Here is a 24,318-nt window from a genome sequence, read left to right on the forward strand (position 1 = left end):
CTGTTGTATTTTTTTTCTTAAAAGAGCTGTTTTTTTTTAAATGTTTTAGAATACACATCAAATTTGCTTCAGGAAAGGGGAATCATAGTCCATGAATACTTGGTATTAGAAATTAAATGGTTTTGCCAATTCTTCCACTATCTAAAACTAGGAATTCTCTAGTTTTAATTTCAAAGCTAGCCGGGGTCTGAGGTCTGCAAGCAGATAGTGAATGCTGAGCAGACTTTAACTTCTCCAGCTTCAGCTAGAGGCTCCTAAGGCCTACAATGGCGTGTGGAGGCCACATTTCCCAAGAGAATCTGCTGGGCTCCAGACAGAAGTGCCAGGATTCAGAATTTCCATAGGGCATAGCCTGTTCCAAAGTAGCCTGACTGAAACATGGCAGGGAGAGATGTTTTGTGTTGAAATCTGAGGAACCTCATATCTTGACAACACCCTCCCCCAACAGCAAGCCCTAAAGTTTGAGAATTTAGACAAAATATAGAAGCACTGGCCTACAAGCTAAGAGTTCACTTAATGCCTTCCAATCTGCTCAAAGACCCCCGTCTCCTCCCACTTGGATGCTTCATACACATTTTGTTCACAGGCTTTTATACACCATTTTCGGACTGACTTGGAAGCCATTTTCTCATTTAATGAACAGTCAACACCTGCAGTGAAACCACAACCAGGAAAGAAAAACGAATTTGGTGGCCTCAAATCACGAGGAGGGAATTTGGAATGTTTTTGAAAAATTGACATCAGTCCCTTGACAGCTTGGCTGGGACCTGTATATTTATTTCCACTCAAAACATTTTGATGTATCTGATATATACAAGCTATTGTTTTTTGGACAAAATCAAAACAACACAGAACATGCACAACAACTATTAGATAGCAAAGAAAATGTAATTAGTCTAAACATAAACTGCGGTAGGTTGGACTGAGGCTTGGGGCTCTCTGGGAGGTGCTCGCTCCAGATCTAGGGCCTAGTCCTCCGCTGAAAATAAGTCACTGGACTTGGGGAAAGAATCGTCAACTCTTTGGCTGCCATACATCTCACTAGGAGCTGGGGGGGGGGAGTGTTACTTCTCAGAAGGAGAGGGAAAAGAGGTAGGAATGGTAGAAGGAGCTGGGGGGGGGCTCAGTTTCTCTGACGGTAAGGCAGGACACCGCCCCCCCCCCCCCCCCCCCCCCCCCGCACAAGCAAAACAACTCCATCTGGCATCAGAAACCCCAGTCTCTACAAAGCAAACCCAGCAGGGCCCAGGGCCTTACAGGCGCCCCTGAGGCAGGCCAGACGTGGGCTCAGAAAAGGCACAGTGGCTGAGGCACAGAAAGGCCCCCTGTGGAGTTGTGCGGTGGTGAAGAGGGTAAGAGAAGGTGAACTTCTCTCTACTTGGTCAACAGCAGCGACCAGGGGCTAAGGATTTGAGGGACCTCCTTCTTCACCCCCTGGCTGATGAAGGAACTTTCATCTCTCCCTATGGTGGCCCATTACCTTGATTCAAGAAAGACATGTCCACAACTTTACCCATCTGAAGAGGGAAGCCATATTTACAGTTGGAATGTAGGACACCCCTCTCCTTGCTCACTCCCTTCTCCTCCCCCTGGATATTTTTCCCACCTCCTAGTGCAACCCAGCCTCAGAGCAGATTAGCAGCTGTCCTCACCAGAGCTGAGTCCAATTATCCAGTGCAGGGCTCTGGCCTAGACATATGGGAGGAGATAGGAGAAGTAGGAGAAATTTTACCAGTCCTGTCTAGAGACCGCAGTTTGCCCTGGAGCTTCAGCCTCCCTGGAATCCACGGGAAGGAAGTATCCACCCCATTCTGTCCAGCTGGAGGGGCCAGCTAGCCCAAACTCCGAGGGGTCTTCAAATTTGTCCAGCCACACCGTTCCTCCCATCCCCTTTCCTCCCGAAGTCTGAATGTCTAGGGTGGCTTTTGTCCTCCAGAACCAGCCAGGGCAGACAGGAGGGGGGCGGTGCCCTTTCTTTCTCCAGATCCAAGTTTCTGGCTATGCCACAAGGGGCTTTGGCTGCAAAGAGACAGAATTGTGCCTGTAGCCCTTTTCTACTCCTTCCCGAAGGACTTCCCAGATTTAATTACACTCAGAGCTCTAGCAGGGTGCCTACTAAATTCAAAAAAAACTGGGGAGAAGAGGAAAGGGAGTCTAGGTGGGAGCAGAAATCCAAGTACAAGGGTGCTAGAGTGAGTGCGCGTGTAAATAACCCAGACAAGAGCTAGGACAGGTGACCCCAGACCCCCACTCAGGAAGCCTCAAGGCCAAGGTTATACTTCGGCTTCTGCAGAACCCTCCCAGAGAGCTGGAAGCATAGAGAGAGGCCCGACTGGCCCGGTCTCCAAATCCTCTGCTGGCTTCCAGGGCGACAGACTGAGCGGAAGGGTGCTGGGGACCAGCGGAGAAGGAGCGGAAGGAAAAGCTCCTATCCACAGCTTTTCTTACACGCCAGGTCTCGGCTTTAAAAAGGCAGGCCTGGCCAGCGGCGACCACGCGGGGAGCTAGTATAGCGCCAGTGCCTGCTCGCGCAGGACCACACGCTTCTTTTTCATTCGCCGGTTCTGGAACCAGATTTTGACCTGCTGGTCGCTGAGGTTCAGCCTGTTGGACAATTCCTTGCGCTTCTGGCGATTAATGAATTCGTTGAGGAGAAATTCGTTCTCCAGCTCCGCAATCTGCTGCTTGGTGTAGGGTTTCCGCTTCTTGCGGGTCCTCCCTGGGGCTGCCCCCCACGGCAGGCCTGCAACACAGCCCCAACCCAAGTCAGCCCAGCCGGCCGTTCCTTGTAGCCTGCCCGCCCTCCGCGGCCCCCTCCCCCTACACACTCTCCCCTGCACCCCACCTCCCAACCCAGCCTAAACTGGCCCAGGGAGCATGGCCACCGTTTACCGTCGGGCAGCGAAGGTCGCAGGCAAGAGGCGACGCTCGCCGCCTGCACTGTCATGTTCAAGTTGAGCGGGCCCTTGGCGTCGTCCTTGAAGCCGGCAACGCAGGGGGTCCCCTCGAGTAGGGTTGAAGAGCCCGCTGCCGCACGGCCCACGCCCGCGTAGTCGTACTTGGCGGCTTTGAGAGCAGCGGCCGCTGGGGCCAGGCTAGACTCGGGGATGAAGGGCGGCCGCGCACGGCCACGGTCCTCCGGCCCGGCAGCCACATCGGGCGCATAGAACTTGGCGGGCTCTTCGGGTCCGTCCTTGGCGCCCAGGGGCTGCAGGCCGAGCGGCCCGGAACCAGCCAGGTAGGGCTGGGAGAAGCTGCCGAAAGCGGTGGCACCGGCAGGCTGCGCTGGGGCGCAGGAGGCGGGCGTGGTGGCCCAGGGCAGCGCGCCTCGCGGGTATGAGATGGGGGGGAGTGCGGCCAACTGGCCGCCATTCGGCCGCAGGTTGGAGAAGTAGAAGGAATCAGGCGACTGCAGATTCAGAAGCGAGCCCACATAGCCCGCTCTGTAGAGACTGCGCTCACACATCTCCAACAAAGGGCTTCGGCTGCGCTTGCAGCAGTATTTAGTTACAACCGGGAATAAGAGGACAGGCTCAGACGATTGGACGAAACTTTGCCTGCAGGTTCTTCAAAGCCGGTCATTTCAGCACCGCCTACATCCCCCCCGACCCGTTTCCCCCCCTTCAGGGTATTATGATAACACCCGCAATATTGGATGGCGAAGGACGAGGCTGCCAGGCAGAGCCAAGGAACGTGGAGCGAAGGTGAAACCACTGGGAGTTCCCAGGCTCAGCTTCAGGAGCTGGGGACATTGGGTGCCTTTGCCCGAGTGTCCCTTGGGATCCTTATTGGTCTTGATTAGCTTTGAACTCCCTTTTTCCACTGGCTGCCTGGGCCGGGCTTGTTTCCACCAGCTTTAAGTTGCAGCTAAGGCCTTTTCCAGTACTGTGCACCTACCTCTAGGCTTGCACGGAGAGCCCACGGTGTGGTGGGGCTACCAGCTCTGTCCCTAGGCCTGAGCAGTGCTTCTCAAAAGATTCCTCCCTGCCCTGTCCCTCTGGAGAGGATTCTGCCCTAGTGGTCTAGCAGCGAAGACCCACACACTGCCTGAGCCCAGCACAGTCCAAGAAATTTGCTGATGGAGGAGAAATGAAGCACAAACTCTGCCCAAGTTTGGCTCCCAGGAAGGTGGTTTCACACCAGTTCCGGTGTGCTTCTCCATGGTCAAGCCCTCTGCTCCCAGGAAAGTTGAGACCATCCAAGTCCATGGAGAATGCTGGCCAGGGAAGGGGCAGCTGCATTGGACAATTGTGGCCAAAGGCTGCATTCCTTTTATTGCCTGGAGTCACCTTGGTGACTACATCCTGCCAACCAGAACTCCAGGCTGTTCAACTCTGCAGCAGGCAGATCAAGATGAGCTCCCCTGACCTGATGTGGAAAGACAGAAGAGCCAGAGTCATTCGGCTGGGAACAGCGGGGCCCACCGAGGCAGCAGGCTGGCAGCATTCCTCGGCTCAGTGCCTCCAAGGCGGCTGGCGGGTTCGGAGTTCTGGTGAACAGGGATGAGGCGGGGCGCTTTCCCTAGCAGGGAGCAGTGCCGCGGCCCCCCTCCGCAGGTCCTCCAATTTAGTTTGGCCAGAGGGCTATGGGTCCGGTCCTTCTGTCCTGCCTGGGTCCCAAGATCCCCAGTGACCGCGTGACTGGAGCCCTCCCCAACCTGCAGCCCGCCTCGCCGGTCCTGGAGCCAAGCTGGAATTGGTTAGACCGCCCGCTCCGGCACGGAGACCACACAGGCGCCGCCGGAGGGCAAGGCTGACCACCGCTCTGCGTCTTTATTGTGTGAGTCATGGCGACCGATTGGGCGGCTCTGGGGAACGCAGTCGGTCTCTTCCTCCCGCTCTAGGGCGGGGGCAGGGGGTGGGCATGGGGATGTCCGGGACTCTTCAGGGTTCTGTCAGAGTTTCTTTAGGAGTTCAGACTGAGAGACAACTGCGCTCCCGGTCCTTTTGAGGGGTGTGGAGTGGGGTGGGGGGTGGGTGGGTGGTGTAGGCATAAGCTGCAACCTCAGTTCCTAAGGATTTAGGGGATCCAAGCTCTCATTTTGGGAGACTCTCCCTGTTTTCCAGGAGCTACAGCCTCCCCAGACCCGAAACTCCAGCTTCAGGGATCCCTGCAGTCTCATCTCCTGTCTCAGCATACAGTGATGCTCCGGTATTTCCAGGTTCAGGGGTGTCTTCTCCGGACCGTTAGGCATCCGCACAGCTGCGCTTTACCCCTAGGGTCTAAAGATATAAAGGGACTAAGTGAGAAACAGAAAAACTAGAATAACTAGACTCCCTCCATTTCTCCTTGGCTCAGAATGGTGGCGCAGCCGCCCTACCTTATCTCTTGGATTTATAATTTCCGAGGTCCAGCAAGCAAAGTTGTACGCTGGGATCTGGAAGCTGGAGACTGCACCGAGAGGGCGGGGCGGGCGGGGTGGCGGGGGGTTGGCGGAGTGGGGGGGGGGGAGGGCAGGAGGCTTGGCGGGTGAGCTAGGGAATGGGAGAGGATTTGGCCGGGGAGCTAAACGGAGAGCTCTGCCAATGCCGCCGACCGCCCAGGAGATGGCGAGCGAGCTCCACGCCTGTCGACCGGCCGCCGCACGGTCAAGATCAACAGCGAAGGGCGGCACAGCCGGCCTGGGGTCGCCAGCCCGTGCGGTCACGGCCGGCTGCCAGGCTCCGCCGAGTGTTTCAGAAAGCCGGAGATCGTGGCAGCAAGGCTGGGCGGGACAGCGGAGTCAGAGGCACCCAGCAGGCTGCCAGACACGGGGAAGCGTCGCGGCCGCCTCTTTGTCTGGCGGTGCGTCCCGGCTGCAGAGCGTCCTTCGGCTCTTGACTCACGCGGAGACGCGCGGGCCTCGAGTCTCCACCAGTGGCGCTCGAAACCTGCCGGGTTTCGCAGGCGCTCTCCCTGCGGCCTCTCAGTTTCCACCCGAAGGAGAGGCCTCTCTCCGAAGCTCCCTTCGCCCTGGCTCCTCGCGGGCCTCCCTTCCAGCGCTCCGGCCACCTACCGGCCCCTCTCCTCCCACCTCAATTCGGAATATAAAAGGAATGCATATAAATAGCAAAGTCTTCATCTGTTATTGATTTAGCCATCCATTCAAATTCCACCGGAGAGCATTTGAGCAGTTTTAATCTTCAGCAAACCTCCCATTTCTCTTGGGCGGAGGGAAACTGACCGGCACACTACAGATGAAAGGAAAACCTCGAGGCGATCCCCCCATCCGACAGGAAACCTTCGAAACCTAGGAATGGAGTTCGGCCCTGGAGTCTGGAATTTACCGAAAAAGGAGGGAAAACAGGCCAGTTTCATATGAAAGCACATCTTGCGAGGAAAACAGAGAAAATGTTAGAAACTCTTCCTGAAAGTGGAGGGTCGGGGTCCATGTGTCCCCATTTTCAGGGGTTATTTTCTTCTCCACTTTGAGTCATAGTCCGTTTTCTCTCTCTCCCTCTCTCTCTCTCCCCCTGTCTCTCCCGGTCAGTTCAGATGAAGTTGGCGGCCCTCAGCCAACCATCAGTCCAAGATATGAAAGAAATCAAGCCGGGCCAGAGAAAACGAAAGTAGCTTTGGACCTTGGGGCTCTGCGCCTTCTCTGGCAGATCCGTAAGGGAACCCTCCCGCTAGAAGAGTTTACATATTGTGTGAAGTTTTAAACATCTGTATTTAACTTACATTCCAAAAAGTTAACAACCACTGAATCGATTTGTGTCCCGTCGCTAACAAAAATGAGGCACCCAGTTCCTCAGCCGCCATTTCCCGGAGTGGCAAAAAGGCCTCAAAAAGAAAGTTCATAGTGCCTAAAAATTGCGACTAGAGGTTTAGGGTGTATAATTATGGTTTCAGTCCTCAAATGCTGTTTGGAGCCTGCTCAGAGAAGGCGATAAAGGATCAGCTTGAAATGTTTCTTTTTCAATTGCCAAATATGGATATGTCTAATTTCAAGACCTTCCAAGAGTAGATATTTACAACAGCCTTTCTAGGAAGAACACCTTCAAGCGAGTACAATTACCTATATCCAGACACAAACATACGTATTGATTAAAAAAAAAAACTATTTGAATAAGGTGGTAATATTGAAAGAGAAGGAAAATTTTTATTGGAGATTTTTTTTGTCTGGCAAAAAATACCATTTCAGACACCACAAATTATATTCTCATTTAAAGACATCACTACTTATGTTAAAGGCATAGGGAAAAGGGCAGAGAGGGGTGGCAGAAATGGAACGGAGGTTTCACGGAGGCTTCAGAGAGCAGAACTGGGGTTGAGCGTCCTTCATCTATAGAGAACATCGTAATGTTCAAGACAACTAGATTTTATAATAAATAAGAGCACAAGAGGTAACACAAGCTTGGAAAAAGAAAACAAATATATAAAGACACAGAAGAAACAAGAGAGTTCTGTTTATTTGCATCTCCCTAGGAATTAAAAAATGATTTTTAAATGCCTGCAGCACTGCACACATAGCTCACAGACATCACATCTACAAAAATAATCTCTCAGTTGTATAAATATGCAGCACTTTAAAAGTCGTTATTTATCATCACTTTCAGAAAGCTTTTTTCAAAAATATTGAACTATAGAGCTCCACATTTTTCATATTTGTTAGATGTTTTAAAACTCCATGAGAGGCTCAATACATTTGTTCAGACAGTCGAGTTCTTCATTGGGTTCTGGGTAAAAGTTCCCACCCCTGGCCACATTGATTCAGTCTCTTTCAGGGGATTGAGCAGATCACCTCATTTCTAGTCCCACAGACCCAAGGTCAAGGAGGAGGTGTGCATTTATATCATCCACGGATCACTGTCACACTTGCGGCCATTTAAATATCTGCATCTAGAGCTGGGGAAATGAAGGCATCCATGAGGACACATTATTTTCAAATTAAAGATTATAAGAGCACAAATCGACAGGGCATACTAAACACATAGAACTACAACAGCAAATGAAAGATCCGAAGTAGGAAAGATTGTCTTCATTCCAATATCGATACAAACTCTATTTACTAAGGTAGCTGCTTTTAAAGCCATCACAGTACCTCCAGCTGCCTGCTTTTAGACTTTCCAGGTGACCCAAGAGCACTGTCTGCCCAGAGCTGTTTCCACTTGCCTCAGGGTGACTACTGAGAACTAATGATTAAATTGCCCAATCACAGGATATAAATGACTGCAAATTGTTCTACCCTAATAGATTATGAAGATAATCAGTGCTGGAAATAGGCATATGAAGTGATTTAAGAAAATAAAACCTTAAAATCATAATGGCACTTCTGAAATTCTTTGGGGGGGATTATTTAAAAATACTTCAAGTCCTTTATACTGGCCTGGAGGGAGAAACAGAACATTAAAAACATCATTTAAGAAAACCTAGACAAGAACAAAATCAATAATAAACAAGTAAGAAACAGAACTACAAAGTCAGATTGGGCAGCAAAAGGTTTTAGAGCCAAATAAAGGAAAGAGAGAAAAACAATTCACAAAATTTGCCATCATTGGCAGGGAGATGGGGAGAAATTAAATACATATTCAAGTCTTTCCGAAGGTCTTTTGGAGACAACTGAAAGCATTTAAACTCTCTTTGGCCAATCTGGTCTATATCAGGAGACAGTGTCTTTGAGCTTGGAGACGATCTTCTTGTCTTTCACTCTTCGGTTCTGAAACCAAATGGTCACTTGTCTCTCGGATAGGTTCGTGGCAGCCGAGATCCGCCGCCGCTTGTCCTTGTTAATGAACTTGTTAATGGCATACTCGTTCTCCAGTTCTTTGAGCTGCAGTTTGGTGTAGGGCACCCTCTTCTTCCTCCCCCGACGGTAGACACACATATCTGGCTGATTTAGAGCCACATCCCCTGGTGTAAAAAACAGCATGAAAAAAATTAGACCAGGGATTCTGGAGCACCCCTGGGGGCTGTGTGTGTATGTTTGGAAGGGGTCTGGGAAATAAAGAAAACCAGGCTGTTTGCATTTTATTATTATTTACACAGACATGTTATTTACACATTATTAAAGAAAGATATTTACACTTCAAAGTGAAGGCCATTTGATGGACCATCATGGTTTCTCAAACCATCATCTTAACAAGCCTTCAATTTTATGGCATTGTTATTGGGGACAGTTATAAGGACAGTTTCTGCAAATGTCCGTTGCACACATACAAACATACACAGACCTAAAAAAAAAAAAAAATCCAGGGTTTTTGTTCAAGCTTTGATTTCTTGTGTTCCTGTGTTTGGAGTTTGTGAGCTGTTAGAAGCTTTAGTGGTGACCCTGGGAGAGTCATATCCTTCAAAAGTGGGACCCAACTGTTTGACACTTCTTCGGGGAGGAGGAGCCAAGGCCTGAGCAAAGGGAACGCAAAGACCCTCAACTGTGGGTCTTTGCCTATGCTGGCACATGAGAAAGAAAAGGGTTGTGAGGGGGACCGTTTAAATCAAAGGAGAAATTTACAAATTTCAGGCAAACCACAGGAACTGTTTCATCAGGTTAACCTTGGCTGGGCAAGGGGCACAAGTGCAGCTTCCAAGAAGGGACCTACATGCCTGGTGCTTTCTTTCCCTTCTCTCTCTCTTCCCTCCCCCCACTCCTTCCCTTACGGCTTCCCCGTCCACACACCCCCCCCACACACACACCCCGCCCCATCCCATCACTCCTACCTGGAAAGGATGATTTCCAAAAGTGGGAGCCCTGTGGCTGATCCTTGGCGCAGTACACCTGGCTGTTCCACCCGTTGGCCAGCGTCCAGGACTGGTAGCCCTCCATGGAGATGTACGCCTCATGCCGAGGCTCCCCGGAACCGAAGGTAGACACCATGTCGATGTAGCCAGGCACATGCTGATAGGGGCTCGTGTAGCCCTGGTAGAAGGACACCTCTTTGGCTCTGGCAGGCACCTCGTTGGCTGGTACGCTGCTGCTTGCCAGGCCCGACACGTCCATGTACTTCTCCACCGGGAAGCCTCCCAGCGAGGCGTGCGGCGACGACTTGAGAGCGTTTTGCTGCAAGCCCACGCCGTGTGACATGCGGCAGCTGTAGTAGCCGTTGCCGAAGTGGTAGCCGTAGCCCAGAGCTGGGGCGCCCGGCGGCGCTGTAGCTGCCGCGCCGGGCGCCGGACACTCTTTGGCCGAGGGAGCCTCCGGACGCGCTGCGACCACAGCCGAAGATGACGACGACGACGCGGAGCCCGCACGCTCAGAGGTCCCGGGGTATGCGAAGCCCGAGGCCGCCGCCGCCGCCGCCGCCGCCGCCGCGGCCGCAGCCGCTGCGCGCCCGGAGTGTGTCCCGGCGAATACTGGCGCCGAGAGGAAGCCGCGACACTGGCCCGGCGCCGCCGCCGCCGCCACAGACGAGGAGGAGGAGGAGGCTGGGGCCGCTCCGGCGGCCCCACTGTCCGCCCGCAGCCCGTCCATGTCCCAGCTCCCGGCGCGGCTCATGGCCCGGCCTGGCCCGGCCCTGGCCCCGGCCCCGGCCCCGCGCAGGACACCATGGCGCGGCGCGCTTCCTCCCTCCTCTCCTTTCTCTCTCGTTCTCTCGCTCCCGCCCTCTTCCTCTCGCCCTCTCTCCCTCTGCGAGCCTCCCGCCTCCCGCCCGCCCGCCCTCCAACAGGTTAGCTCATCGCGGGACGTTTATAAAAACGAAGTTCAGGTTGGGAGGGGGCCTGGGCCGGTCGGGGGGCCTCCTCCCTCCCCGAGGGCTCCCTCTCGGGGCCGCGCCATTGGCTGCGCGGGGCCACGTGGGGGTGGGGGCGCGGGAGAGCCTGGCTCCTGGCCGGGGCCCCTCTGGACCCACCCACCCGGGCCCCTACCTCTTCCCAGCCCCTAGTGCAGCCCACCGCCCCTTCCTGCCCTCCCCCGGACCCAGGCGTTTGCGCCGCAGCCAACCCCCACGAGTTGATTGCGCGACCGCCCATCCTAGGCCCTGTCTGCGACTGAGACGGGCGCCGAGGCCTGCGCCTTGTTTGGGCCACGGCTGGTTTTGCCACCTCTCCTCGGGTCCGAGCTGCACAGCTCAACGAAGGCGAAGGACAGAGATGGCCAGAATGGTGTGAAAACAGATTGCTTTTGGATCCCGTTGCTTAATCCCTTGGATTAGTTGACCTAGACCCCAAGCCCGAGGAAGTCTATTTTCCCTACCTTGAACAACCGCCACGGGCATTTCACGCAGGTTATCCTAAGGGATCCTCCGAATTAAGACTAATTGGAGCAGGTCCTCGCTAAACACACACATCCAGTCCACCAGGAAAATGCCCACGAAGCGCCCTTAGGGACGGGACAAAGACTTACAAGTAAGTCAAGCAGCAGAAAAGACTTCCACAACGCGGCGAACCTGACGATCTGCCCCACCGAGAAAACTCCTGTTGCCTGATCCTCCACACTGTTCGCCTTTACACTCAGGCCAACCGGGAATCACTTCTCGATCTGGCCTCCCCAGCCTCAGTGCAGATTCCCCTGGTCAGCAGAAACACCCTGCAGAGGGCACCTGGAGAAAGCCACTCTGCTGCCCGCCCGGAAACTTCTGCGCCTCCCCTGCAGCCCGACTCCCTCCTGCATTTTGCAGCCACCACCCACCCCCGCCCATTACTCACACCAATTAATTGAAAACTTCACTTTCCCAGGGACCTTTGTTTCACTTTCTTTTCCAAGCTGCCAACTGCAGAGAACTGAGAGGGGCAAATTAAGAGGGTGTTTTCTTTTTGTTTTTTTGTTTTTTGTTTTTGTTTTTTTTCCAAGCCAAGTTGAGGCTCCAGATAAGAGCAGCCCTGAACAACTGGGTCTGGCCTTCAGGGGAGAGAGTGGGCTCCTGGTGTCAGCCATCACAGCCCTGACCCGACTCATCCCTTTGCACCATTTCTCTGCTATGGAGCCCCAGCCCACCACCACCCATCTTAGTCACTGGGGGGTGGTGGTGGTGGTGGTGGTGGTGGTGGTGGACAGCTGGTGTGTCTCCTGGGGTAAATTTAAGGGTCCCCCTTAGGAGCAATATTTGATCTGAGCAGTTAAAGCTTCTGGGGTGGGTGCAGAAGCCCTCAGAGTGAGCCTGTTTGGTTCTGCAGTGTTAACTCCCCAGGCCAGCCCATCTCCAAGAAAATCGCGCCCATGAGCCTGTGACTGATGAAGCCAGCTTGTCACCCAGCCCTGCCATTCCTGGACCCAAGACGCGACTGGATGGGGCGAGTAAAAAAAAAGCCAAGGAGGCCCTCCTGGGCCTGGCCTGGCATTGCAGGGTGGGCTGCTGGTGTCGGGAGTGTTGACACGCAAAACCCAGTAACCATAAAAGGCTCAAATAAAGGGGAAAGTTATGAGAGGGGCGCTGGAAAGGAAAAGCAGGGGAATTTGACCTTTTTGAAGTCCTAGATGTGTTCATGATCAAATCTGAGTCAGAGGGGCTTGAGCCTTTGCAGAAAATCATAGGGAATACAAGTTTTCTGGTGCGAACAATTTTGGTTACTTGAAAAATGGAGGCAAAAGTTAGTAACGGAAGCTGAATCAGCGTTTTAAAAACACCAGCCCGTGCTAGGTGACAGAGGTTGCTGATTTTTTGGAAGAGTCTGGCGGGGTCCTCCTCACCCAGCAATTTCGGTACCAAACCAGGTGTGGAATATCAACCCCAAACTCTCTTATTTTTCCTTTGTCTCCCTTGCTTTTTCTCAGAGAGGGAGAACAAGAGTTAAACATTTTCCCCCCATGATCTCAAAAAGCAAATTTGCTGAAATAATTTCTAAGGCATAACTGGAACCAATGGACTTTCAGTCTTTTAAAACTAAATATCCCTGTGATTCCTCCCCCCATACCAGAGATTTCTGTGCCACATTCTAATGGATAAATACATTTTAATAGTCAATTATATGTCAAAATACGAAGAAAATGAAATTCAGCTAGGAAGGAAGAATTTGTCAAGTTTTGCCGATTTGAGACAGCCCTTCAATTTTGGCTGAATTTTCCATGCAGCAAATTAAGTTCTGCAGGGCTGGGAGGAAAGTCTGAATTCATGATGAAAGACACTTCTCAATCATGGCTCTACCTCCAGTTGCCCTGTGGGACCTTCACAGGACTCGGGGTTTCTCTGTCCATCCTAGTGGATATTGGGACTCGGGAGGTTTTAAACAATAAGGAGTATTGCCTCTTGCTATTCTGCTGCCGAATCTACTTCCAGTACAGCCTTCAAGGTCCTGGACCTGGGGGAGGGAATTCCCCTTAGAAAGGAGGCTCCAACTGGACCCTGTGAGAGCCCTTAAACCCAGCACCCCAGGGCAGCGGCTGCTATTGGATCATAGGGCTGCGGATGAGTACCAGGCAAAGTCAGGGTTGCTCTGTTTATGAACTAATAAGACGCATAATTTACAAGCCAGGGTGGTAGGTAGTAGAGGAATTTTGAGGCTGAATTTGCGGAAACATTTCATTTAGTCTGTGTACCCTGTGTCCGAGTTGATTTTAGGTTTAAGCTCAATGGAAATACTTTCCTTTAATTGGTCAGGAGCACAGATTGAACCCTGTGTATGTGTGTGGGTGTATTATGCTGGGACTTTAACAACAGACATAAACTTTGTTAAATGAAAATCTTTTGCAGCCAGACAGAAATGCCTCCAAACACTGACGTGTTATTCAGTGAAACCAGTTTTGTCACATTTCCAGATTTGGGAGAGAATCCCTCATTGTCCAAAGTCTTATTGAGAAGGGGGGGGGCAGGGAGAGGGAGGGGGGGAGAGAGAGATCATCTCTGTCCTCCTTTCCCACCACTCACTCGTTCTCCTTTCTCCTCTCTCCATAGGCACCCTTTCTGGGAATCAATAATGTTCTGAAAATCACACCCTCTCTTGTCCTCCTTGTAGACGATCTTTCAAATCATGTCCTTGTCCTGGGTTGGGGAATGGGTGGATGAAGTCTGAGATTTAGACTCACTGAAGAACAGAAGTTCCTCTGCTTGCCAAAACAGTGAGCTCAATTAACCCCATAATCAGTGGCCATTAGCACCAGACAACAATTACCGGCTCCTATCAGAGTGGGGTACTTGGAATTCCTTTGAAAGTCTTTTCCTTGATGGAAAAGAAGTGCACCACGAAGTGCAGGACACCCCCCTAATTAATTTGTAAGAAGCCAAAAATTAAGTGTAGAAATAAAGTCTTCATTCCAGAATAAAGTCTTAAATCCAGCAGGACTGGCTGGACCGTGTTCTTAACCAAATCTGTGTCCTGCCAACTTTGAATCTAATTTCTCTCTGTAGGCAATACCCAGTTTCATTCAGGTTGGAAATATATATTAAGAAAAATAAAAATAACATCCTAGGGTAAAGAGAGGGGTCTCTAGCAAAAGCCAGACAGTGGAATCCTCAGTTTGGTCACTTTCTATGTCTGAGATGTATTCCATTTGGATTTTAAAACACAGTTAGGCTTTATCAAATGTAAATTGTTTGCAGCAACAACAAAACACTCTCTAAACCCAAAGTGCTATTTGGTGAATCTAGGTTGGCCTCCCACAGAGCAGAGGGCTCTTGTTGGGATGGAGAAAACTCCAGTCCTGGAAGGAATGAAACACAGCAAGAGTCTTCCCTCTTAGAGAAGCACTAACCTTGCTGAGAAGGGGGTGCTGGAGGGTGGGCCCAGAGCTGGAGGATATCAGTAACTTGTTGCCCTCCCACCTGCCCTCCAGGAAACAAAAGCTGGGACTGCAAACAGTTTTCTGCTATTTTGCCTGGTGTCTCAAGGCCTGGGGTTTTCCTCCTATGCACTTCTCTAGCAAGGTCATTGTTAGCTGGAGTCCAGCAAGTGCTCGCTCTGTTGACCTTTGGAAATGAAAGAAAGTTAATGTCCTCTTCTCCCCACCTTCTCTCAATCCCTTTTCCTCTCGCCCTCTCTCTGTCTCTCTCCATTCCCCAGAGCCCTTGGTCTCTATGAGGAATCCGCGCGTGGACACCAGCAGGGAGAAAAGATGAAGATTAAGGAAATGCCTAACCAAGAAGGTGGGCCGTGGGGGGATAGGACGTGGGGTGGGTGGGTGGCGGCGCGAAGGGAGTGAGGTGGAGAAGCAAGTGGTCAGGCTTGCTTTCCCCGCCGGGCAGCGCGCAGTTCCTCAGGCCTGGCGCTAGATGTCTCTGCAAGTTTTCCCGTGGCGTCTGAGGGCGCTCAAGCTTCAGGCAGGCAGCGGGTCTGGGTAGCCCCAGAGCCCGGGAGAAAGTACCCCCACCCCCCTCCTCACCCAGGGCAGTCCCTCGTCGTGTGCGCAACTGTAGCGGGAAGGACGAGAACTAGAAGCAGCCAGAGGGACTAAGAGACAGCGCAAGGACTGCCCGCCTAGAGATGGCCCCAAAAAGATGCCAGGAGGGAGTCAGGCCTGAGTCGCCAAAGCGGCGACTCTTTCCCTTATAAACCGAAACCTCCAAGCCATAAGCCGTGGGGACTGTATTTAACTTAAAGAAAGTGCACCAGGGGTTCGAAGCCTAGGTTTTAGCGATTCTGCTGTCCCTCTAAACCCAGGCGGCCCCAGTCCTCGAGCGAGCTTGCTTCCGGATGCGGGCCCGCGCGGGTTTGGGGCCCGCCTAGCCCAGACCCTACCGCGCGGAAGACCGCAGCCAGGCCCCGGGAGTACGCGGGGGCTCCGTTGCAACTCCGGCTTTACCCGCGCCCCTCCGCCCGGGCAGCCTGGACACATTTATATTACCTTCAGTCCAAGGCCAAAAGTGTTTACCGCTTCACCTCGGAGGACCAGCTGCTGCTCAAGAAACAAGTATTTAGTCTGGAGGCCCAACCTGCCCCTCCAAATTAAATGAACAAGTAAATAAATAAGTAAGACCTCCTTCATGTAATTCCTCCCTTGGACAAAAACCCGTTTTTCAGTCCATTTGGAGAAAGGCGGTCCCACACCCTCACCCCCAATGCACCTTAAAAATTCTTGACAAAACACGGGGGCATGGGCTGGACTCTTGTCTTATTTTATTGAGTAAGTCCTATATTTTGGTGGTGAGGAGAAGGTCTCAATATGGCCCAGAGGTTACGATAAAAACTGGGAGCATCTGACTGGTCGTTCTCAGTTTCAGCCTCCACCGTCTGGGAGAAGTGCAAGGTTTGGGTATTTCATTAATAAACATTAACAGAACTGTTTGTTAATCTTTTCCACTATCTGCTATACAGGCTCAGTGTTTTGGAGGTAGGCCTGTATTTCAAGAAGATGTATGCAAAAGTGAAAAAAAATCAATTAAAAATGCTGCCCCAAAGCTTTTAAGAACCTTATAACTTGGATATTTTCAGAGATAAGTTTAAATCAGCAAGTCCTTCAACCTCTCTGTGTGGAAGGAGTCCATCTCTGTAAAAGGGATAATAGAATCCATCTCTAGCTTTGCGCAGTGGCAGTATCGTAGCCAATGAGGTTTATCCGAGGCGCGATTATTGCTAATAGAATCCATCTCTAGAGTTGCTTCGAGCTTTAAAGGAGATAATATATGTAAAAAACACTTGTAATTTTAGAGTAAAAGCTAAATAAAAGTTCACCAACATTACTAGACTAGTAGATGTGGAATCTAAAATTAAGCAAGGGACATTAAATATTGTTATGGGATATTCACCGTCTCTGGTGAAATATTGTCTGCTAAACGCAGTTTAATGAAAAATTATAAGTGTCTTTTACTGTGAGTAATTTCCCTGACGTGTTTTCCAATGTACCTTTTATAATTAACGTGCTAGAATACGAAATATTAGTGTTATTTAAAAGGTGCAAAATAGTTTTCAAAACCACTAATGAATGAAGTTGTCGCCTGGAAATGGTGTTTTACCTTTTCAACAGACTGAGGTCCGGTTTGGCGCAGGCTTTGGGACCAGAGGCGTCAGGTCCCAGAGGAAGGGAAGAAAGGAAGAAGCGTGGAGTGAAGGAGGAAGGGGTTGCCGTCGGCACCTCAGCCCCCAGCTGCGGCTTCTGCGATTCAAAGTAGCTCACAGCTGCCGAAACCGCGAATAAAACAGACGGGGGCGCCAAACGACAGCAATAAAGGCATCTGTGACTTCCGCCTGGGTCGCGCCCGGGCCTATCCCAACCCCCGCCAGGGCCTCGGCCACCCACGAACCCGAGCCTGGACCGAAGTGTCCCATTCAGTTCCCTAAGCAAGTGGGACTGGGCTGGGGGAGGACCCTTCCCAGGTTCCTGGGGCAGCGACTTCTCTTTGCCCGGGGACCCTACCGGGGGTGGTAGAGCTGCGGGCACAGACTGTGGAGCTAGGAGGGAGCGGTGGGGGCACTCGCAAGGCTAATCTTTGAACGCCTTAAGGGCTAGAAAGCCGCCTCAGGGAGGGCTCATAGTGCTCAGAGTCGAGTGGCCTCTGGGACAGGGTGGGAGGTGGACGCCGAGGCCGGTGCTCTTCCGGGTTCCCGACACCCACTCCACGTCCCTCCTCCCCCCACCACCTCTCCAGCCACCGCGCGTGTCTCTCCAGCTTTGCATTTCTCACCTTGGGGGAGAATTCCGTTTATTACCTAAAGAGGTGGATTTGATTTTCTAAGCAAAGCTCACGTTGTTGAAATAAGTTGGCGCCGAGGGGAACCGGAGAGAAACTTTTGGCATTGACTATGTGTATAAATGTATATAAATATACTTAACACCTCGTCTCTCCTTACATTCCTGACGCGCCCCCAACGGGTTCAAGGTTAAAAGGAAAGCACCAACGGAGAGATGGGCAAATAGATTCTGGGTTTGCCCCTAACACACCCCAACGTGCTGGGTGTGGCGGCAGGGAGGAAGGGGGGCTGGGTTGGGGTCTGAGTTGGCGCTGAGGGGAGGATGCAGGACCCGCGCCCAGCGCCCAGATTGCCAGGGTCTCTCGGCCTCTTCGGAAGCTCGAAGACCGACCTCCGTGTCCCGTCCATATCTTATCGTGTCCCTGCCTGTGACCAGGGATCTCTCCTATTTTGCTGCTGGCTGGCGGACCCGCACAGTGCTTCGGGGGCCCGGACAGGGTGGGGCGCAAGCGCGGGAGGAGATGTGCAACGGCCTTGAGTGAAGATTGATCTTCGTTAAAATGGTTGCCACCGGCGTCATTATGACCATCAAAGTTATCGCCAAGAGGCTCAGCCTCCAAGCTCAGGCCACAGGAAGCAGCAGCAAGGCTGGTACGAGACTCTCCGCGCCCAGACTCAGCACCGGGCATACTCAGGGCCACAGGTAAGAGGTTGGGTTGGGGTAGGAGAAGGAGAGAAGAAAGAAGAGCAGAGTGGAAAAGGGAGGGCAGCGGATGGAAAGGGAAAGAGGCTAAATCCCTTCTTTCCTCCTTTGACCTAGAAATTCGGCAACTTTGCCACAAATAATTCAATTTGAGTAGGGAGGGGGAAAGCTGGCAACGTAAAAAGTGGATCTGGGGCAGCCCATATGGCGTTGTAAATCGCGACTGTGTTTAAAGTTAGCTGTCGAATTCTACTATGAAATCGTCCAGCCGAGTTCATTTCCCCCAGGGAAAATGCGTAGGCGAGAAGCCTATCCATCAGCAGGGTTATAAAAGTAAAAAACCCAGGACTTCAAGTTCAGAACTCACTCTGCAAACGGTGTTAAAAAATCAGAGAGGACCTAATGATTTCCGTTTGGAGGCGCGGGCCCAACGCACCTCCCCAGCCACGTAGCACTGAAGTGCTTTCAAAACTCTACGATATTTCCTTTCCCTTTCTCTCTCTCTCTCTGTCTCTCAGCTGGGGTGGGAGGAGAGCAGCCAGACTGAGGCGAAGAAGTGGGGAGAGAGAAAACTCGGCGCCTTATTTGTTAAATAAAATACATATTTGGTTCTGAAATTCAAAAGATAAGTAATCCAGACAGGAGCGCAAGGTCTCCTTACGCAACTCTTCCTACATCCTCCCTCTGGTCCCCTCCCTTACCCCTCCCGCTTGTAAATGTTAAAAAGGGGGGGGGGGCTTCCCGACGATCTACTCTGGAAAATCAAAGCATTATCTATTATTTAACACGTATCTATGTCCGAGGAAAAATGAGGAAGGCACTGCATGATTAGGACCTAAGGGGCAACCCAGCAAACTGAGAGCGTAATGATGCCCCTAAATGAAGGGGGAAATGTGCCGCGGCGCGCTCTATTAATCAGACTGTCAATTTCACCCCCGAGGCCAAACCCCCGGGCGAACAGAACCGGCTCTGAGCGGGCAAAGGACCGGAGCCTTCCTCCTCACTTCTTGTCTCTTCTCGCCTCCTACCTGGATCTATTTGTCTGCTCCGAAGCCGCCTTCATTACCCACTGACAGGAGCGTGTATTTATTTGCTTATAAACCTGTTACAATAAATGATTATTCGAACGGCGTCATTCGTACCTTAATGACGAGCGAGCGCTACTTTTTGATGAATGACATCTCGGGCTCGGAAGGATGTATGGGTCATTTTGACCAGTCATTCCCTCGCTCTGGCATCCCACAATTTTTCCGCCTCCCTCCAAAAGAGATAATAATATTTAGAGGCGCTCGCTGGGGCTGAATGAGAATTAGCCCTAGGCGCAGCCCATCATTAGGACGGGACAGCGGGCCACTGTGACATTTTTTAGAAAGCTGAGATGATGGAAAGAATAAGAAAAGAGATGATTCTGATGGAGAGAGGGCTGCACAGCCCCACGGCCGGCAAGCGGTTCTCCAATTTGTCCGATTCAGCTGGCAATGCTGTGCTCGAGGCCCTGGAAAATTCGCAGCACCCGGCTCGCCTCAGCCCGCGCCTGCCGTCCGCCCCCCTGCACAGCGCTCTGGGAGACCTCCCTGCCAAGGGCAAATTCGAAATAGACACTTTGTTCAACCTGCAGCACCCGGGCAGCGAAAGCACCGTCTCCTCCGAAATCGCCTCCGCAGCCGAAGGCCGTAAAAAGCCGGGTCATTATTCAGAGGCCGCCGCCGAGGCGGACATGAGCAGCGACGTGGAGGTGGGCTGCTCCGCGCTGCGCTCCCCTGGCGGCCTCGCCGCCGCGCCGCTCAAGGAAAACAATGGCAAAGGTAACCGCGCCGCCCTTGCCGCGCTCTCTGGTCGCATCCTCCCCGCGTTCCTCCGCGGCTTCTGCTGGCCCTTCCTACTGCCTTTGCCCCTAACCGACCTTCTTTCGCAAGCAAGCTGCACCCAGCGGGCTCGGGCGGGGGCGGGACGCATGCTGGGGACCCTGCATTCCCGCTTTGCTCCTTGAGTCTCCCAGCGAGGCACAGGCCTGGGGCGTTCCAGGCCCGCCAGCCCGCTATCGCCCGAGTTCTAGAAAATGTTTCTGCGGGCTGTTCTAAAAGCCTGTGCGAACTGACCGACCCCTAGCCAGCCGCTGAGTCGCGCTACGGGAAGGGTGCCCAGGTAGCTGCTCTGAACTCCGTTACCCCTGATTCCCCAAGGCCGAATGGAGGGGGCATCCTCAGTAAGTCGGAGGGAGAGTCGCCGGGCGCCTCTGGGAGACCCGCTTGGGTCCGCGGAAGAAAAGAGTTGAAAAGTAGAGTCCACTTCCCAATGGTTCCGGTTTGAGCTGCTGCTCTTTCTCATCTTAAAAATATTTTTTAGCCAAACCCAAAAGACTATCAAAGAAAGGTTGGGAGCCCTACAAAAGCTGCCCTGCTGTCTCCAGACCAGGGGAAACCCAGAGCTTACCAAACTGCGCCTAGATGTAGGCATTTTCCCTTGACCAATTTTCCTCCTGACTTGAAAATTTCCAATTATTTAAGGAAAAAAAAAAAACCTTCCTAATTGAGTTCTTATTATTTGGTTATGAAGGGGTCCCCAAACTTTACTGATTCCATTAAAAGCAGCAATTTATAAGCATGACAGACACTATCAATTCTGGCAGCATCTCGCCTTCCTCTCCCGGCTTTCCCCATCCACGCTCAGCCCCAGAGCGGGGATCGCGGCCCTACAGTGACTCTCGCACTGTCGGCCGTTTGTTTGCCAGGGTACGCGGAGAGCGGCTCTGCCGCCGGCACCACGACGTCTGCGTCGGGCTCTGGCCTTGGCAGCCTGCATGGAGGTGGCGGCAGCGGCGGTGGCGGGGGCGCGGCGCTGGGCGGCTCCGGCTCCGGCGCGGATCAGGTGCGGCGCTACCGCACGGCGTTCACCCGCGAACAGATCGCGCGCTTGGAGAAGGAATTCTACAGGGAGAACTATGTGTCTCGGCCCCGCCGGTGTGAGCTAGCCGCGGCGCTCAACCTGCCTGAAACCACCATCAAGGTATTGATTCCAGCACGCGCCTTTTCTAGCCTCCCCGGGGTGTCTGGGTTGATTTTTGTTTCTCCTTTCTTCTTCCTGGGTGGCCACATTTAGCTGAAGGCCTGAAAGTCCGCGGGGTAGAGTTACCAAAGAAACTGGCATATTTATTTCTCAGCTGCTGAATCCGAAGGGTTGGCCGGCCTTGCTGACCTGGGAAGGCCCGGGAATGGCGGAGCCGATGCCGGAAACGCTGGCCTCTGTTCGATTCTGCCCAGCGCCTGCCCAGGTGTCCCTAGCTCATGTCCATGGCCTCACTTTCCCTTGGGCGGCAAAGCCGGCTGGTCTTTGTTCCTCTGGCACGAACCCTACGTGAAACTTTTCATCTGCTCTTGATCTTGGAGATTTATTTTCCACATAAATCGTTACAACAAGGAGAAAGGAATACTGTATTTTGAAGATCGATTGGGTTGAGAAAGTAGTTTCCTAAACATTTTTCTCTTGGGCAGCAGTGGGGTGGGGAGAGAAAGAAAGCAACCTTGGGGGTGGGAGGGAGGATACAACGAAATTGTTCTTACTTCTGTATCTCTAGGTGATTTATTTTATTAATCTGAGAGAGACAGCTGGGAGGTTGGGCGACTTGGCGAACACTTCACGGAGGATCCCACACTAGAAACGAAAAGAGTAAATTGCAAGGGATAAGGGAGGTTGTGGAAGTCTCTCTTTGGTTTGATCAGGCTTTCTTTAATTTAGAGTTGTGACGAATGATGTCTTCATTAGACTGCATTGGGAGGGGTAGAAAAGTCCCCTTCCCAGTTTAAGAGGGTGTTGCTCCCGCCACTCATTTGAGGCAAACGATTCCAACAAAATCATCCCTTCGGTATCAAAACCGAACGTGTGCCCTTGGGGCAGGTTGTTGCAGCTCCGAGGACGCAAGACCTCGAGCGGCGAGCTTTTGGAAAAGCTGCCGAGATAGCAGACCCTCTTCAAAGGTGGCCTAGAATCCCGTGCAAATCCTGGGATTGAGAGAGGGGTGCTCGGCAAGCCTGGGCACCAGTGGGTGGCGAGGAAGGAAAGGAAAGGTTGCGCTGGGATCTAAAACGCAGCAAAAAGCAAGGGAGCAGGAGCCGAGGGCAGAAGGCTATTTTCGCGCAGGAAGGTGTGCCCATGGCTGTTCCCACTGTCGCCCTCACTACCAGCTGGGAGAGCAGAGGGGCCTCCAAGGGGCGCCCAGTCGGAGGGGAGTAGTAGGTCAGGCCTTGCGGAGGTCCGGGTAGGGTGGAGAGGTCCAGGGCGGGGGCTGAGGCCTCCCGGCACTCCTTAACTCGGGCCGCGGCGCGGCTCTCCCCTCAGGTATGGTTCCAGAACCGGCGCATGAAGGACAAGCGGCAGCGCCTGGCAATGTCGTGGCCGCACCCGGCCGACCCCAGCTTCTACACCTACATGATGACGCACGCGGCCGCCACCGGAAGCCTGCCCTACCCCTTCCACTCGCACGTGCCGCTGCACTACTACCCGCACGTGGGTGTCACGGCTGCGGCCGCGGCGGCCGCGGCCTCCGGCGCAGCGGCCGCGGCCTCGTCGCCCTTCGCCACGTCCATCCGTCCGCTGGACACCTTCCGTGCCCTGTCGCACCCTTACTCGAGGCCGGAGCTGTTGTGTAGCTTCCGCCACCCGGGCCTCTACCAGACGCCAGCGGCCGCCGCGGGGCTCAACAGTGCGGCCTCCGCAGCGGCGGCTGCGGCGGCTGCGGCGGCTGCGGCCTCCTCGGCCGCGGCGGCTGGGGCGCCCCCCAGCGGCGGCTCCGCGCCCTGCTCGTGCCTCAGTTGCCACAGCAGTCAATCCGCCGCGGCGGCCGCAGCAGCCGCCGCCGCGGCCCTGGGCTCCCGGGGCGGTGGCGGCGGCGGCGGGGGTGGAGGCGGAGGCGGCGCGGGGGCCGCTGGGGGCTCGGACTTCGGCTGCAGCGCAGCGGCGCCTCGCTCGGAGAGCGGCTTCCTGCCCTACTCAGCGGCTGTGCTTAGCAAGACCGCCGTGAGCCCGCCGGACCAGAGAGACGAGGCGCCGCTCACTAGATAACTACGTCGCCGCCGCCAGGGGGCTGTGCCCGCCACTCTGAGCGTGCCCGGGAGTCCCCTGAGCGCCCCCCGCGCCCTCCGTGCGCCCACGTGCCCTCTGCGCTCTGCCCGCTGCTAACGCTGCCGCCAGGGGGCGTCCTGGCGCGGGAGGCCGAAGGGAAGATGCCCCGACTGAATTGGGGGAAAAGAGCCGCGCGAAAACCCCGCGGGTGTACCCCCAAATTTCTATTTTTGTATTTGCTACACAGCAGCTTCCTCGTGTTTCCCACGGCCCGTGCCCCGTTTCCCGCCTCTGTCCGGAGCTCTTGGGTCTTCCCGAAGACAATCCCCTTGCCCTCAAGCTAGTCCTCTCGGGTACGGCGTCCTGACCGTTAGCCCTCAGGCCCAGGTTACTCTCCTGAACCACGTGGCCAGAAGCAAGGGAGAATCACAACAAAGAGAGGGGAATGGTGGGCCCTAGCGCGTTGTGCCGGGGGTGGGGGTGGGGCAGTCACCCCCGAGGTTCTTGCTGCTCTTCTTCCAGCCTTTCTTTTCTTTAAACGAGGGTGAGGGGAGGTGGCAATCCCCGCCCCCCCCGCCTGAGCTTGTTAGGGGTCCCGTGCACGGAGAGCGGAAGAATGGAGGTCTGAGAAGGCCAGGAGGGCGGACGGAGAGCGCGGGCGGCCGCCGGTCGTGTTTGTGAGACGGCTTACCGCGAGGTTTACCGCGTGCGGGCGCGAGGCGGGAGGGGGCTGTGGCCGTCTTCCCCGGGAAGGGCAGCGCGGAGGCAGGCGGCAGTGGCCGCCTCCCCTCCACTCTCGGCGCACCCCGGTTCTCTCTTTTGATCTTCGGTGCGGGATGCAGGCGTCTTGCATATTTTATGCAAAAAGTAATGGCAAAGGAGGGTGCAGCCAGGCCGGGAGTGGAAAGGGGAACGAAGGGAAGGGGAGGGCAAGACTGACAGATCGTTGTCTATTTGAAGAAGCGTTTCCAGCTCAGTTTTCCAACTACCGGGTTCCATTCCATCTGGGAAATACTTGAATCTCTAGATATGTGGTATTATCCTGAAGCATTTCCTTAGACACTTTTCTAGGTTCGACCTCGATTCCCCTCACCCCTTTCCCTCCTCGCTTTCCTTTTCCTTGGGTAAAATGGTTCTTGGCA

At 53.6% G+C, this 24,318-nt stretch overlaps 3 protein-coding genes and 1 pseudogene across 3 annotated transcripts in view; 2 read left to right on the top strand and 2 right to left on the bottom strand.

Annotated features, from left to right (window-relative positions):
- Nucleotides 1–1,180: 1,180 nt before the first annotated feature.
- On the bottom strand, nt 1,181–5,342 carry HOXD12 (homeobox D12). Its single transcript, XM_004774396.2, has 2 exons — nt 2,893–5,342; nt 1,181–2,743 (listed from the first exon to the last, which is right to left on the bottom strand). The coding sequence occupies exons 1-2, from the start codon at nt 3,464–3,466 to the stop codon at nt 2,505–2,507; spliced, it is 813 nt and encodes a 270-aa protein (XP_004774453.1). The 5' UTR covers nt 3,467–5,342; the 3' UTR covers nt 1,181–2,504.
- A 2,030-nt stretch (nt 5,343–7,372) lies between these two features.
- On the bottom strand, nt 7,373–10,515 carry HOXD13 (homeobox D13). Its single transcript, XM_004774395.2, has 2 exons — nt 9,637–10,515; nt 7,373–8,832 (listed from the first exon to the last, which is right to left on the bottom strand). Exons 1-2 carry the CDS (start codon nt 10,409–10,411, stop codon nt 8,582–8,584), a joined length of 1,026 nt encoding a protein of 341 aa, XP_004774452.1. The 5' UTR covers nt 10,412–10,515; the 3' UTR covers nt 7,373–8,581.
- A 5,787-nt stretch (nt 10,516–16,302) lies between these two features.
- LOC123388023 lies at nt 16,303–16,428 on the top strand (annotated as a pseudogene).
- Nucleotides 16,429–19,076: 2,648 nt separating this feature from the next.
- Nucleotides 19,077–24,318, top strand: part of EVX2 (even-skipped homeobox 2) — a 6,011-nt gene continuing 769 nt past the window's right edge. Inside the window, exons 1-3 of the mRNA XM_045066790.1 lie at nt 19,077–19,923; nt 20,850–21,124; nt 22,454–24,318. The exon at nt 22,454–24,318 is cut by the window's right edge and continues 769 nt beyond it. Of these exons, the coding sequence (XP_044922725.1) occupies nt 19,497–19,923; nt 20,850–21,124; nt 22,454–23,176 (1,425 nt within the window). The 5' untranslated portion in view covers nt 19,077–19,496 and the 3' untranslated portion in view covers nt 23,177–24,318. The remainder of the gene's footprint in view (nt 19,924–20,849; nt 21,125–22,453) is intronic.

This window comes from Mustela putorius, unplaced genomic scaffold (genome assembly GCF_011764305.1).
Source record: "Mustela putorius furo isolate JIRA1106 unplaced genomic scaffold, ASM1176430v1.1 tig00003869_pilon_pilon_pilon, whole genome shotgun sequence".
In the NCBI taxonomy this organism is placed as follows: Eukaryota; Metazoa; Chordata; class Mammalia; order Carnivora; family Mustelidae; genus Mustela; species Mustela putorius.